Source organism: Symphalangus syndactylus, chromosome 3 (genome assembly GCF_028878055.3).
Source record: "Symphalangus syndactylus isolate Jambi chromosome 3, NHGRI_mSymSyn1-v2.1_pri, whole genome shotgun sequence".
Classification (NCBI taxonomy): Eukaryota; Metazoa; Chordata; class Mammalia; order Primates; family Hylobatidae; genus Symphalangus; species Symphalangus syndactylus.
The window spans coordinates 71,623,248-71,635,700 of record NC_072425.2 but is presented as its reverse complement, the minus strand read 5'-3'; the positions used below and the strand labels follow the sequence as shown (position 1 = coordinate 71,635,700).

The window sequence follows — 12,453 nt, the reverse complement described above, 5'->3', positions numbered from 1 at the left end:
GGTACCTGCCCCTTTCTGCCTAGGCATTTGGCTGCCTCCTGTTGCTATCAGTATACTAGGTGCAGGTTTTTTAGTACTAAAAGTTAAAATTATATTGTGAGGCTGCTATTATATTGGTCACTTGCAATCATGCTTTATGCATCTATTTTTCTTAATAGTTTAGCTGACTTCTAGAGATTGGGGATAGAGCAGTTTCATCTCTGTGGGTCTAGGACACAGTAAAGTGCTGGTCAATAATTTGAATGAATGAATGAATGAATAATGACTGCTTATTGTGCACTAAGCACTAGAAGAGACGCAGGGTTAAGTCCATGCATTAAGCATTGATTCTGGTCCTGTGGCACTTATCACCCAGCTGGGAAGACAAGCCTCCTCATAAGCTGTTCTAATCTAGAGTGGCGCTATGCCTACAGCAGGACTATGGGTAGACACAGACAACTGGAAAACAATTCTGAGAATATTGTGTAATAGCACACTTTGGCTAACCTGGCAGGAAAAGGCATTGCCAGGGAAGTGTAGATGCTTCCATAATTTGTATGTAATTAAGATATCTGGACTCCTTTCTTTGGTAAAAGGCCTGACCTGAAAAAGGTACACAAGAATCCCCAGGGATTCAGCAACTTTGCTTTGAGTCACACTGGATGCTGAGAAGGCCTCTGTGGGTAGGGATAATTTCATAAAATTTGAATGCCCCCACTCTAACTACATTCATCAGCTATGACCTGAGATGCTGGAGAAGGGAGGATAGATGGTTTTATCTTTTTTGGTACTTTTAATTTATCTGCTTATCCTGTATTCCATCTGGCTGGGGCTGCACTGGGGGGTATGAACAATTAGAATGGAATGGTGAAAAATAAAACTTATTGGAATAGGGAGTTATAATCTTAGATTGCTTGTAAGCTTCATTCCCTCTTATGTATCATAAGTCTTGAAAATTAGGATGTAGATCTTTAATTCGTGAAGCAAAACTTGTACCTCTGTGGTCCAACGACTACTGACAAAATACTTGGAGTCACTCTGTCTGCTGGAAGATAGTATTGGTTAGACCAGGAGGAAAAAACCATAATCTGGGACTTGTGTGTCATTGTTATTTAGTAGTTGAAAATGCTTAAAGATTAAAATACAAAAGCAAAACTAAACATTGTATTAAATGTTGCACCAACATTTATTCTGATGATGCATACAATTTGGTGAAACCCAACCCAAATCTCTTCTGAAAATTACATCTTTTCATAGTAAAATCAATATGCATATACAGAGAAAATAATGGTGTAATGAATATTTTGAATATTATGGTACAATTCTAGCTATTCCTTAGTAAGTCAAGACATCCTGTTTTCATTTTTCTAGTTTATAGGAGCTGATACTTGCCTTCATGGATCTGAGCAGTGGAGCTAAGCTGGTATTCATTAGGGCCTGTCCAGAAGAAGAAACTGAGAGGGAAAGAACCCGTGATTCAGTGTGGTTACCTTACCTATTAACATATCTGATGAAGGAAGTCTGGTGGAAAATGAGGTGGAAGCTATTGCGTGGAAAGAGATATTGGATTATATGTGGATTTTATTCCACTGGGCTATTCCTTGCTCTCATTTCTAAGGCTAATTAAAAATTGAGTGCACTATTTACTTAGCTCAAAGAGAGTGTTCTCCTACAAGAGCAGCTGACTGAGAGGCAGACTTATGAGCTATTTACAAAATATATTTCAATCAAAATCTTAGAAATAAAGTTTTAAAAAAATCTTCTCCTAAATATGTGGTTAATTTCCTAACTGCTTTATGTTTATATTGGGATCATATTTCTCGTATCTTACGCATATATTGGGTACATGAGTTCAAAGTGTCAGTAGTTGCAGCTAAACATCAGATTCCTAACCTGAAAGAGGACCTAAGCAGTAATTGAGAAAGATTTCCAGTTTTCTTGCTTTAACCATGGTTTTCCATATGTTCTTAATAAACTTATCTCCCCCTTTTAAATTCCCCCAGTGGTAAAAATAGAATGTTTGAAGTCATTGGAGAGACCCTGGAGCATGATTTCCCAAGCTGGATGGCGAAGATCTTGAGACAGCTTTCGAACCCTGGGCTGGTCATTGCTGTCATTTTGGTGATGGGGTATGTGCATTTCCTCCTCATAGAAAGAGCCTTTGTGATGTTCTTCCTGGCTGTTTTTTACATTTCAGCTTTTTCAGCTCTCTCACTCTCCCTAAGGGTTCTGCTGTAACCTATCCAAATTCAACACTGATTACATGGTGGTGAGAGGCTAAAATTCATGAGCCATATTCTGATCCTATTGGATGTAATTCACAGCCATCTGCATCTGTCTTTGCTTCACCAGGATTATAAGATTTGTTCCCAAGTAACCACAATAATTATCCGTAAACAGCTAAAGCAAGGGAAACATAAATGCTAAATGCTAAATCTAATCAGTACATTGAGCTTCCCCCCAACAACCCGGCCCTCCACCTCTTGTTCCATAAAGCAGATGGCAGTAAATATACAGAAATAATGATCCTCTAAGTTAATATTCCCCTCGGGGGCCCTATAGACTATATTTTAGGGGCAAGGGCTTAAAGAGTTTAAAAAATTCCCCTGTCCTTGTTGTTAGAGGGCTGTCAATAACTGTGTGTTCACGATAATAGAATCAGAGGACCAGAGGATCTTGGGAAGTTCCTGTAGTCTGTCCCTTCAAAGTCAGAAGTGATTTCCAAAGGGGAACTTGTCAGGTGACTTTTGTTTTCATACAACTTTCATTGGCTTCTGACTCTTGGCCATCACAGATAAACTTAGACTCTAAGTAAAAGTATAGACTTGCTATGGAAGAGCCAAAAGCAGTGTCCATCTCTTCCTTTCAGTCCCTGAGTGCCTCCTACATAGAATGTCTGGAGCTGCCACGACTCTCAGTCAGGGGGTAAATGTTAAACAACCCCAGGGACACTTTAAGAACAAAGTTGACGCAAAGGATTTGGTTCATTTAAATAAAGGTAAAACGAGGAAATCTCAGGGAGAAAACTCCCAGTGGTTTGCAGTAAATGAGCAGGGATTCTGACCCAGTTATTGTCATGATCACAAGCCACATAAAGTAGTGAGGCAGGTTTATCTTCTTCAATTTTATAATCTAAGAAATTGACTTACAGAAAGAAAGTGATTTTCCCTAGGCAAGAGAGAGAGTAAAATGGTCATAGAAGGACCTAAAGCAGATCCTTTCACAATAAATCCAGTGCTCTTCTTTATACCACGAGGCTTTCTGTGAGGGAGAGCTAATAACCTGTAGGGATAATTAAACAGTAAATCAGATTACCATTATATATTACATAACCTTGATAATGAGGTGCTATTAAGAATCTGATAGTAAATCTCTGGCACAGATGCATTAGAAAATGACCTACTGAATGCAGCATGTTTCACCAGATGGTCTTTGAAACAATTTTCTTTCTCTACATGTCCATGATACAGTGGCTTCTGAGAGCATGTTAATCAGTATCCTGTGGCCTTTGAGAGTCAAGGCCCTTTAGTGGTATGAATGAGGTGTTGTTTAAAACACACACATACGGACACACACACACACACACACACAATATAAATGTCAGATTTTGTTACCATATTCTTACTTTATTAGGAGACATGTTTATTTTTAAGTGAAGAAGTGGCATTGTTCAAATGCCTTAATCCAAAGATTTAGTAATCGGTCCTAAGAGTGTTTAAAAGGAATTAACACTGCCTTTGTTTCAGGTACTGTTTACACACTGACTCGTTTAATTCCCATAACAGCCTTGAGAAGTTGGCTTCATTAATCATACCATCAATAACACATTGAAATTCTGCCCCAAGTCAAGTGACTAATAAGTGGAATTTAAACTCTTGTCTTCTCCTTATTTCCTACACTCACTTGCAGCACCAAACAGGGATCAGAATCAGTGGGAATTTCAGATGGGCTGAAAGCCACTTGTCCAAGGTGGTATAGACCCAGGGTCAGCACACTTTTCCTAATTCGAGGGCCAGAGGCAAATTAGGCCAAGAGGCAAAATTGAGGATCTTAATTAAGTAATTACTAACATAACCATTTAAAAGACAGAAAAAACATTCTTAATTCATGGGCCATACAAAACAGTCTGGCAGTCATCTTCAGCCTGCAGGACCTAGTTTGCTTTGATCTGGACAGCCTGGAGGAAAGCTGGCCCCATACGAGTGTCAAATAGATGTACTGAAAGGTTGATTGTGGTTCTGAGGTTCTGATTTAAAACCCAGATTTTAGCTTATTACTGAGTATATTTTTTCAAATTCTGAGATCTCATCTTCTATTTATGGGGCCCATACAATTGGCTTAGCTTTTTATTACCTTTAATTAGAGAATTGTACTAGTATTTTGAATTTCCCCCAATGGATTATATTAAATCAACCTGGATGGCTTTTGGGTATCATAAAGCAGAGTTCAGGTTAGTTCTCTGCAGGCAGTTTCATTCCTTTGGAGACTAGAAAAAGATTTGTGAGGAATACTTATTTAACGTGCATTACAAGGCAGAAAATCATGGTGGATAAATAGAGAATTCCAGAACTTGAAAGGACTTGTGAAATCTTTGAGTTCATTTTCCAAATCTAGGAACTTTTCTAAGAAAATCTTTATAATATACACCACACACACACACACACACACAAACATTTATTGAGCACCTATTTCATGCCAGATATTGCCCTGCATGCATTTATGTATGTAATTTTAGTTAAACTCCCATCACTCACGTAAGAGATAAACAAACTCAGCCAAACCATATCAATAATTGTGTTGCTAGCACCAGACGGCTCATAAAGGATACTGTCTTTCATTTTGGGGAGTAGAGGAAATGTGTTCAGTATCCAGTTATTTGCAGCAAAGAGTAATATAAGTTACCTTTTTTACTGTATTTTTTCTTTGTTTGTTTGTTCGTTTTGCCTTAAGTGAAGATAAGCATATTTATTTTTACAGAATTGTCTGGCTAGAATTTGCCCTTTCTAGAATGTAAATGTCATTTAAAATCCAAGAATATTCCTTTATACAACACTTTCTTTTTGAGGGAGAAAGAAATGCAAACAATACATTCTACGGAAAAAATTCCATGTTCATTATCTATGCCTATGAGGATTATATTCTTAGCTGCAAAGGCCAAAGGACGAAATTTAAGGCAGAAAGTCGTTTTCCTTTTTGTTCGACATATTCCCTAAGCTGCAGTAGGTTTTCCATTCTCTGGGATGCCGTTGCCATCCACTTTAAATGCTACTTTCAATTATAATTTAAACTGATTTTAATACATTTCCAGGAAAAAGCTAATATTAGAAAGTGTGAAATAGCAGACAGAGCAGGCTGTGGATCAGGAGCCTTGGGCCCCAACTATCCAACTTCACCCCAGCTTCATCCCTATGTCATCCTGAGTGTATCTCTTTACCTCTCTGGACCTCAGCTTTTATCTATAAGACAGGAGATTTAGAGTAGAATATAGCTTAATATTCATTCCCATGCTGATATTTCATAATTTACTGAATACAAATTTAAGAAGTATCTTGGGGAACTGAAATACACCTTACATTGTATTTTTTTTCTCTTTAATTTAGTTTGGCCATCTATTATCTCAATGCTACTGCCAAGGGCCAGAAGGCAGCAAATCTAGATCTAAAAAAGAAGATGAAAATGGTAAGATACAATTTATGTCATAGAAATATTATCTTTATTAATGTCAAGTAGTAGAAAACACTGAGAAATCTAATTTTTTTCCCTTATTTTTTATTGTGTAGCAAGCTTTGGAGAACAAAATGCGAAACAAGAAAATGGCAGCTGCACGAGCAGGTTGGAGATAAGTTTATGTTTGTAATTTTTCTTTTTCTTTCTTTTTTTTTTTTTTTTTTTTTTGCTTTTTCTCCATTGGATGGTGAGTGGCATTATTGCCGTGAGCGAGTCATTCCACAATCCTTACCTTCCACCTTTTTAGCCCTTTTCAGGCATCACATCCAGGGGATTTGGTTGTTTTCTAGTGGGAGGAAAAAAGAGAAATGAAAATGTGGGCATGTAAACTTGGCAGTAGTGATTTTTAAAAGTGACCTTGAAAATGCGCAGAAAATGAAGAAATCCCACATATAGTCATATACAAACAGCAGATACAAATGCAGATGCTCTCCTGCCCATGTTGACTATTTTCATACATGGAAGGATGTGGCGAGAAGATCCCAAGAGGGTCCTCTGGGCTTTCCACCACTGATTGCCAGAAGCCCTTTCTAATCCATTAAACTTTCTTTTTTTAAAAACCTCTTTAATTTTTAAAATATTACATTAAAGCCAACTTCTAGTTGCCAAAATTAATAATATGCTTTGAGTTCCCCATGGAAAGGTGATACCAAAGAACTTCAGTGAAAACGTTTTCCAACTTTGTCCTCACTCCTAACTTTAAAACTCTTTACATTAGTAGGACTGTTTCCCCACTGCAAGTAATAAAACACTCAAATTGGTTTAATTAAGAAAGAGTAATTTATTCGACCACACAAATGTGGGGAAATGGTATGTATGGCTTCAGGCCACTTTTTAAAAAATATATATATATTTTTATTATACTTTAAATTCTAGGGTACATGTGCACAACGTGCAGGTTTGTTACATGTGTATACATGTGCCATGTTGGTGTGCTGCACCCATTAACTCGTCATTTACATTAGGTGTATCTCTTAATGCTATCCTGCTCCCAGCCCCCCACCCCACAACAGGCCCTGGTGTGTGATGTTCCCCTTCCTGTGTCCAAGTGTTCTCACTGTTCAATTCCCACCTATGAGTGAGAACATGCGGTGTTTGGGTTTTTGTCCTTGGCGATAGTTTGCTGAGAATGATGGTTTCCAGCTTCATCCATGTCCCTACAAAGGACATGAACTCATCATTTTTTATGGCTGCATAGTATTCCATGGTGTATATGTGCCACATTTTCTTAATCCAGTCTATCACTGATGGACATTTGGGTTGGTTCCAAGTCTTTGCTATAGTGAATAGTGCTGCAATAAACATACGTGTGCATGTGTCTTTATAGCAGCATGATTTATAACCCTTTGGGTATATACTCAAAAGTTTTTTTTTTTTTTGAGACCTGGTCTGGCTCTGTGGCGCAGGCTGGAGGGCAGTGGTATGATCTTGGCTCACTACAGCTCCAACTTCCCAGGCTGAAGTGATCCTTCCTCCTCAGCCTCCTGAGTAGTGGGGACAGTGCACACCACCATGCCTGGCTAATTTTTAATTTTTTTGTAGAAGTGAGGTCTTGCTAAGTTGCCCAGGCTTCTCTCAAACTCTTGGGCTCAAGTGATCTTCTCTTTTTGGCCTCCCAAAGTGTTGGGATTACAAGCATGAGCCACTGTGCCCAGCCTTCAGGGCACTTTTTATTTTAAGTTTAGAACAGGGTCAGGTCTGAGCCCACCTCTCTGTGATCTCTGAAGCTAAACTTCTTTCACATTGGCTGACCTTTATGGCAGCAGGAATGGATGCAGCAACTTCCAGTGCCATGTCCTTAGACTGTAAAACTTTCCTAGAAATTCCTCAACCTCTCCTCCTTTCAGATTGGCCCCATATGGGTCATGTGTCCATCCTTGTGCCAGTCACTGTGTCTGAGTATGGTAAGTTACTGAAGTCAGTCAGAACCCACCCTTGGAGCTGGGATTGGTCTGTTTTCCTGACACATGAAATGCACTGGGGAGGGCACACCTACCTAAGAGAAGGGGAGAAGGATACTGGGTGTCCCCAAACAACAAATGTTCAAGACTTGGTTTTGTTGCCTTCTTTATGCTTAGCCTTTTTTCTTTTTCCTCTCTCTTTTCTATCTAGCATGCATAAATATAAAGTCAAATGCTGGGTGCTGAATTAGATGATTACAGTGATGTACAGTTATCAGACTAGTTTTTAATGAAATTTTTAATTTTTTAAATCAATGCTACATGTGTGCATAATTTAGAGTTTCATTTAGAATTTCATAATTCTATAAGGCTTATCATGAAAACAGCATCTTCTTCTGCCTCCTACACCAGTTTTGCTCTATTCGCCTCCCCTCCACTGAACTACCCTAAGACAAACACTTTCAATTTTTTTAGTTGATTTTTAGATATTTATCCCCAAATTACCTAATTTTGTTGTAATTTCTTGACTTTTTAGTTTTAAGTATTATCTATTAAAATTATTAACTACAATGGATATAATAATTTTAATAGATAATACTTATACATTTTTTATACTCTTGCCCCAGTCTCTCTATGCATTCTACCTATGTAGTTATATTATTATTTTGGTTAGGCCAGTATACATTATTATGGACACACAGTCTTCACAGCTGAGCCAAGTAGTAAACTATGATACTTGTGCATACTTTAAAATTTTCTCAGTATTCATAATTCATAATTTTTCTTTTTAAACATTTTCTTATTTTTTATATATTTTTTCAGTGATTCATTTAATTTCCAAATCTCTGCTATTTATTGAGTTATACTCTCAATATATTCAGACATATTGGGTTATCTATCCATTTCATTTCCTTGGAGAAATCTTTCCCAGAATCTTCTACACTTCTCCAATTTCAACTGGTGTGTGTCTGGGATACAAACCTTTCATTTTTCTTCACTGTCATTCAGCAGGATCTCTGTCACTTTATCCTGTTTTGGATATTGTGTTTTCTATTTTCTCCAACTTCCTCTCTTTTGGTTTGCTCACATTTTGCAGGTAAGAAAGGGTATGTGAGAGGCAAATTTTCTGAGACCGTACAGGTCTGAAATTGTTCTTCTCTTACTCTCCCTTTTGACTCATAGTTTGGGTGTCAAAAATACTCATCTAATTATATTAGAAATAATATCTCTTCAAAACAATATTTTTTCAGAGGTTTCCAATTGCCTTTTAGATTCCACAATTGCTCTTGAGAAGTTTAAAGCCATTGTGATTCTTAGTCTTTCTTGAGCAACTTGTATTTTTGATTATCTGTTTGGTTTTCCAATCTGGAAAGTTCTAGGGTCTCCTTATCTGCATGTTCGGAATCTCATGATGGTGTGTCTTGCATGGATCTATTTTTATCTCTTGTGTACTCATCAATGTATGTCTTGCATGGATCTATTTTTATCTCTTGTGTACTCATCAGTGTGTGTCTTGCATGGATCTATTTTTATCCCTTGTGTACTCATCAGTGGGTTCTTTTCCTCTTTGGTTGAAGGGAATTTTCTTGAATTGTTTACAAATTCTTTCCATCCATTATCTGTTTTTTTTTTGTTTTGTTTTGTTTTTTTTTTGCATGTGGAATTTCTAATTTATTTTTCATCCTTAAATTCCTTTTGTCTCTTTGCTTTACCCATGAACATTTCCTTATCTTTAAATTTTAACATTTCTCTTGGCCTTTTCACTTTTGCTGTCATAATTTTAGTTTCTGCAAGCTGTTTTGTTCTTTAATTCTTTTTTAAACAGCATGCTGTTCTTGTTTAATGGCTGCAATGGCTTGTTTTGTCTTTATGAGAATATTAATAACTCTTTTTGACGTTTCTTTGCCTTTGATAGTCTGTTTTCTCTAAGCTGTTCTGTCCTTCTTCCCCTGCTTGGTGATTCCCCTGCTTTGTGACCCTCAGCTCATATTTCAGGGTAGGATGCAAAGGTGGGTTTCGAAGCTGTAAGTACATGGATGGGGCTTGTGGGCAGATCCTCATTGGAGGACTCTGCCTGGGCTGCCGCTGAATCCCCATGTCAGTATTTTTAGGCTTTTCCTCTTAGGCTGATCAGATTCCTCAAAAAAATTACTTCCGAACTCCTGCCCAGAGAGTAGAGATTTGCCTGGCAAATCTGTAGCACCTGAGTGGGAAAAAGGACATGGGTGGGGCTCAGCTTTCAGCCTACAAATGCTCACTTAGCCCCCTATTTTTACTGCGGCACTCCTTGTGGTCTTCTAGCCCAGAAGCATCTCTGTTTTACTCTTTTTAGAAAAAATTATTCCAGTCTTCTGCCAGATTAAAGGCGGTGGGGGGTGGGGAGCAATTATTCATTTGTACCAGGTGAAGCCGATCTCAGACTCTAACTGCTGCTGCTTCGTTTTTTAATAACCCCCACCCCTTCGCCCCACCAAGCTTGACTTGCTTCTTAAATAGCTAAAACATCCTCTTTGTATTGGTTCCTTACTTCCAGAGGTACCTGTTGCTGCAAATTACTGAACATTTTGGAGATTTTATGTGTAAATTATGTTGCTTACTGTCTTTTTCCTCCCCTAGCTTAGCTTTTCAGTTAGAATTGATAAGTCATTATCATTAATCTGTCTGCTTTCCAGCTTCTAAGATTTCATCATTGTTTTCTCTTCCCCTATTCTCCCCCTCCTTGTAGGTTTATGCAACCTTCTCCATCTTCCTTCCCAACCCCTTCAAAATTTCTTGACTGTCATGTTTGTGAAAGGGTGAAAGTTCAATTCAATGTATTTACCTCTGCAGTTGAGGCAAACCTTTGTATTTCCTACACTAGGAGAGCAATGGTTTTATGTCCATCTTCACTCTGTGCATCCCACAGTGCTTACCTAGGGTTTTGTTTTGAAATAGAGTCTGGGATGGAGTCTACTTTAGTGGGAATTTATTAGAATTGTCTAGTCTTTGCAGAAGATGAGGTGGTTGAAGCACATGCATCACATATACCAGCAGTGCTTTTGTATAATTTAGTATTATCAAATTAGTACTTAAGAACGGAAAATTCTGACTTATAAGATCTAAATTCTAATTAAGGCTTATTGTTATCTTTATTGCTTTAAATGATAATATAATGCTATAGCATGCTATTCATCTGATATTTTTTCCATAATATGTATGGCCACCCAGTAAACACCTACTGAATATCTACTGAAAAATGAGAAACTCTTTTACTGGAAAAATATAAAATATTCATCACATAAGCAATAACGTATAAATGTTACAAAAAAAGTAGTGCATTCATTCTGCCTTGTTTAGAATTTGTGAAGCCTTTGCAAACTAAGAAACATGGAAATATTTTGAACATTAAAATGCTAAATATTATGGGAAAGTAGAGCACATTTGGACAATACAGATTTCTGGCCACTTCATTCAGAACCATTAAGCACACTGAAAGCTACATTTTTATTTGCCTCCTGTTCATCTTCTCTCTCCTTGTTTTTTTTTTTTTTTTTTTTTTTTTTTTTTTTTTTTTTTTTTTTCTGTTTTGTGAACAGCTGCAGCTGCTGGTGGCCAGTAATAAGTATCCTGAGAGCCCAGAAAAGGTACACTTTGCCTTGCTGTTTAAAAGTAATGCAATATGTGAAGGCCCAGAGAACAAGCACTGTGGAACTGCTATTTTCCTGTTCTACCCCTGATGGATTTTCAAGGTCATGCTGGCCAATTAAGGCATCATCAGTCCTACCTGAGCAACAAGAATCTAAACCTTATTCCAAGTCAGAAACTGTTTCTGCGCAGCCACACTCTCCCCTGCTCCATTTCGTGAATTTTTTTTTTTTTTTGAACAAATTGAGTTTAGAAGTGAGTGTAATCCAGCAATACAGTTTACTGGTTTAGTTGGTGGGTTAATTAAAAAAAATTTGCTCATATGAACTTTCATTTTATATATTTCTTTTGCCTTAGTTTCCTTAAACTGAGAGCAGAAATATTTCACCCTTTTTCCTCTAAGTTCAGAAATATCTGCAAAAAGTACTCATTGTAATCATTCATTAACTCACTTTTTGAAACCAATACCTTATTTTCTCTTTTTTTCTACCCATCTCCCCAACCATGCGCCCCACAGATATATTCCCAAAACCTTTGTATTTGGTGCTGGGTTCAGTATGAAAAGAAATAGGGTTTTTAGAAGAAAAAAAAATCCTATGTGAATTGGGGCCTGGATAGCACTGAGTTGAAGATCTTTTACTTTGACAAGGTACACGAGTCTTATACAACCTAGCTTTTTATGAGTTAAAATTAAAAAAAAAGGAAAGACATCATAAATGACTGCTGTTCTCTCACAGTGTGCTCATTTGTCTTCCAATGATCATGTTATCAGTGGTGAATCCATACAGGTCTGCATCAAACTCGAGTTGATTTTTGCCTCCTTGGAGGGAAGAATTTAGCTGAGGGGCAGAAGTAGGTTTAAGGCAGAGGGAGAGATCAAGGCAAGTTTTAGAGCAGAAGTGAAGGTTTATTAAAAAGTTTTACAGCAGGAACAAAAGGAAATAAAATATACTTGGAAGAGAGCCAAGTGGGCAAATTGAGAGTTCCAAGTGCCCTGTTCAGCTTTGACCTGATGTTCTACACACTGGCATGGTTCTGGAGTTTGCATCTCTCCCTTCTTGATTTTTTTGGGGGATGGGCTGTCCGTGTAGACGGTGGCCTGCCAGCAGTTGGAAGGAGCTATGTGTACAATGTGTTACTGAAGTTGTGTGCATTCTCACTTGTGACGTTTTCCCTTACCATTCCAGCGTTCCTAGAGGAAGGTCATATACCAGTTAAACTC

The 12,453-nt window shown here is 37.6% G+C and overlaps 1 protein-coding gene across 1 annotated transcript in view; it reads left to right on the top strand.

Annotated features, from left to right (window-relative positions):
- The window catches only part of TMC1 (transmembrane channel like 1), a 202,955-nt gene extending 191,707 nt beyond the window's left edge, over positions 1-11,248 (top strand). Inside the window, exons 19-22 of the mRNA XM_063636643.1 lie at positions 1,983-2,108; positions 5,580-5,658; positions 5,760-5,811; positions 11,183-11,248. Of these exons, the coding sequence (XP_063492713.1) occupies positions 1,983-2,108; positions 5,580-5,658; positions 5,760-5,811; positions 11,183-11,205 (280 nt within the window). The 3' untranslated portion in view covers positions 11,206-11,248. The remainder of the gene's footprint in view (positions 1-1,982; positions 2,109-5,579; positions 5,659-5,759; positions 5,812-11,182) is intronic.
- The last annotated feature ends 1,205 nt before the right edge of the window (positions 11,249-12,453 follow it).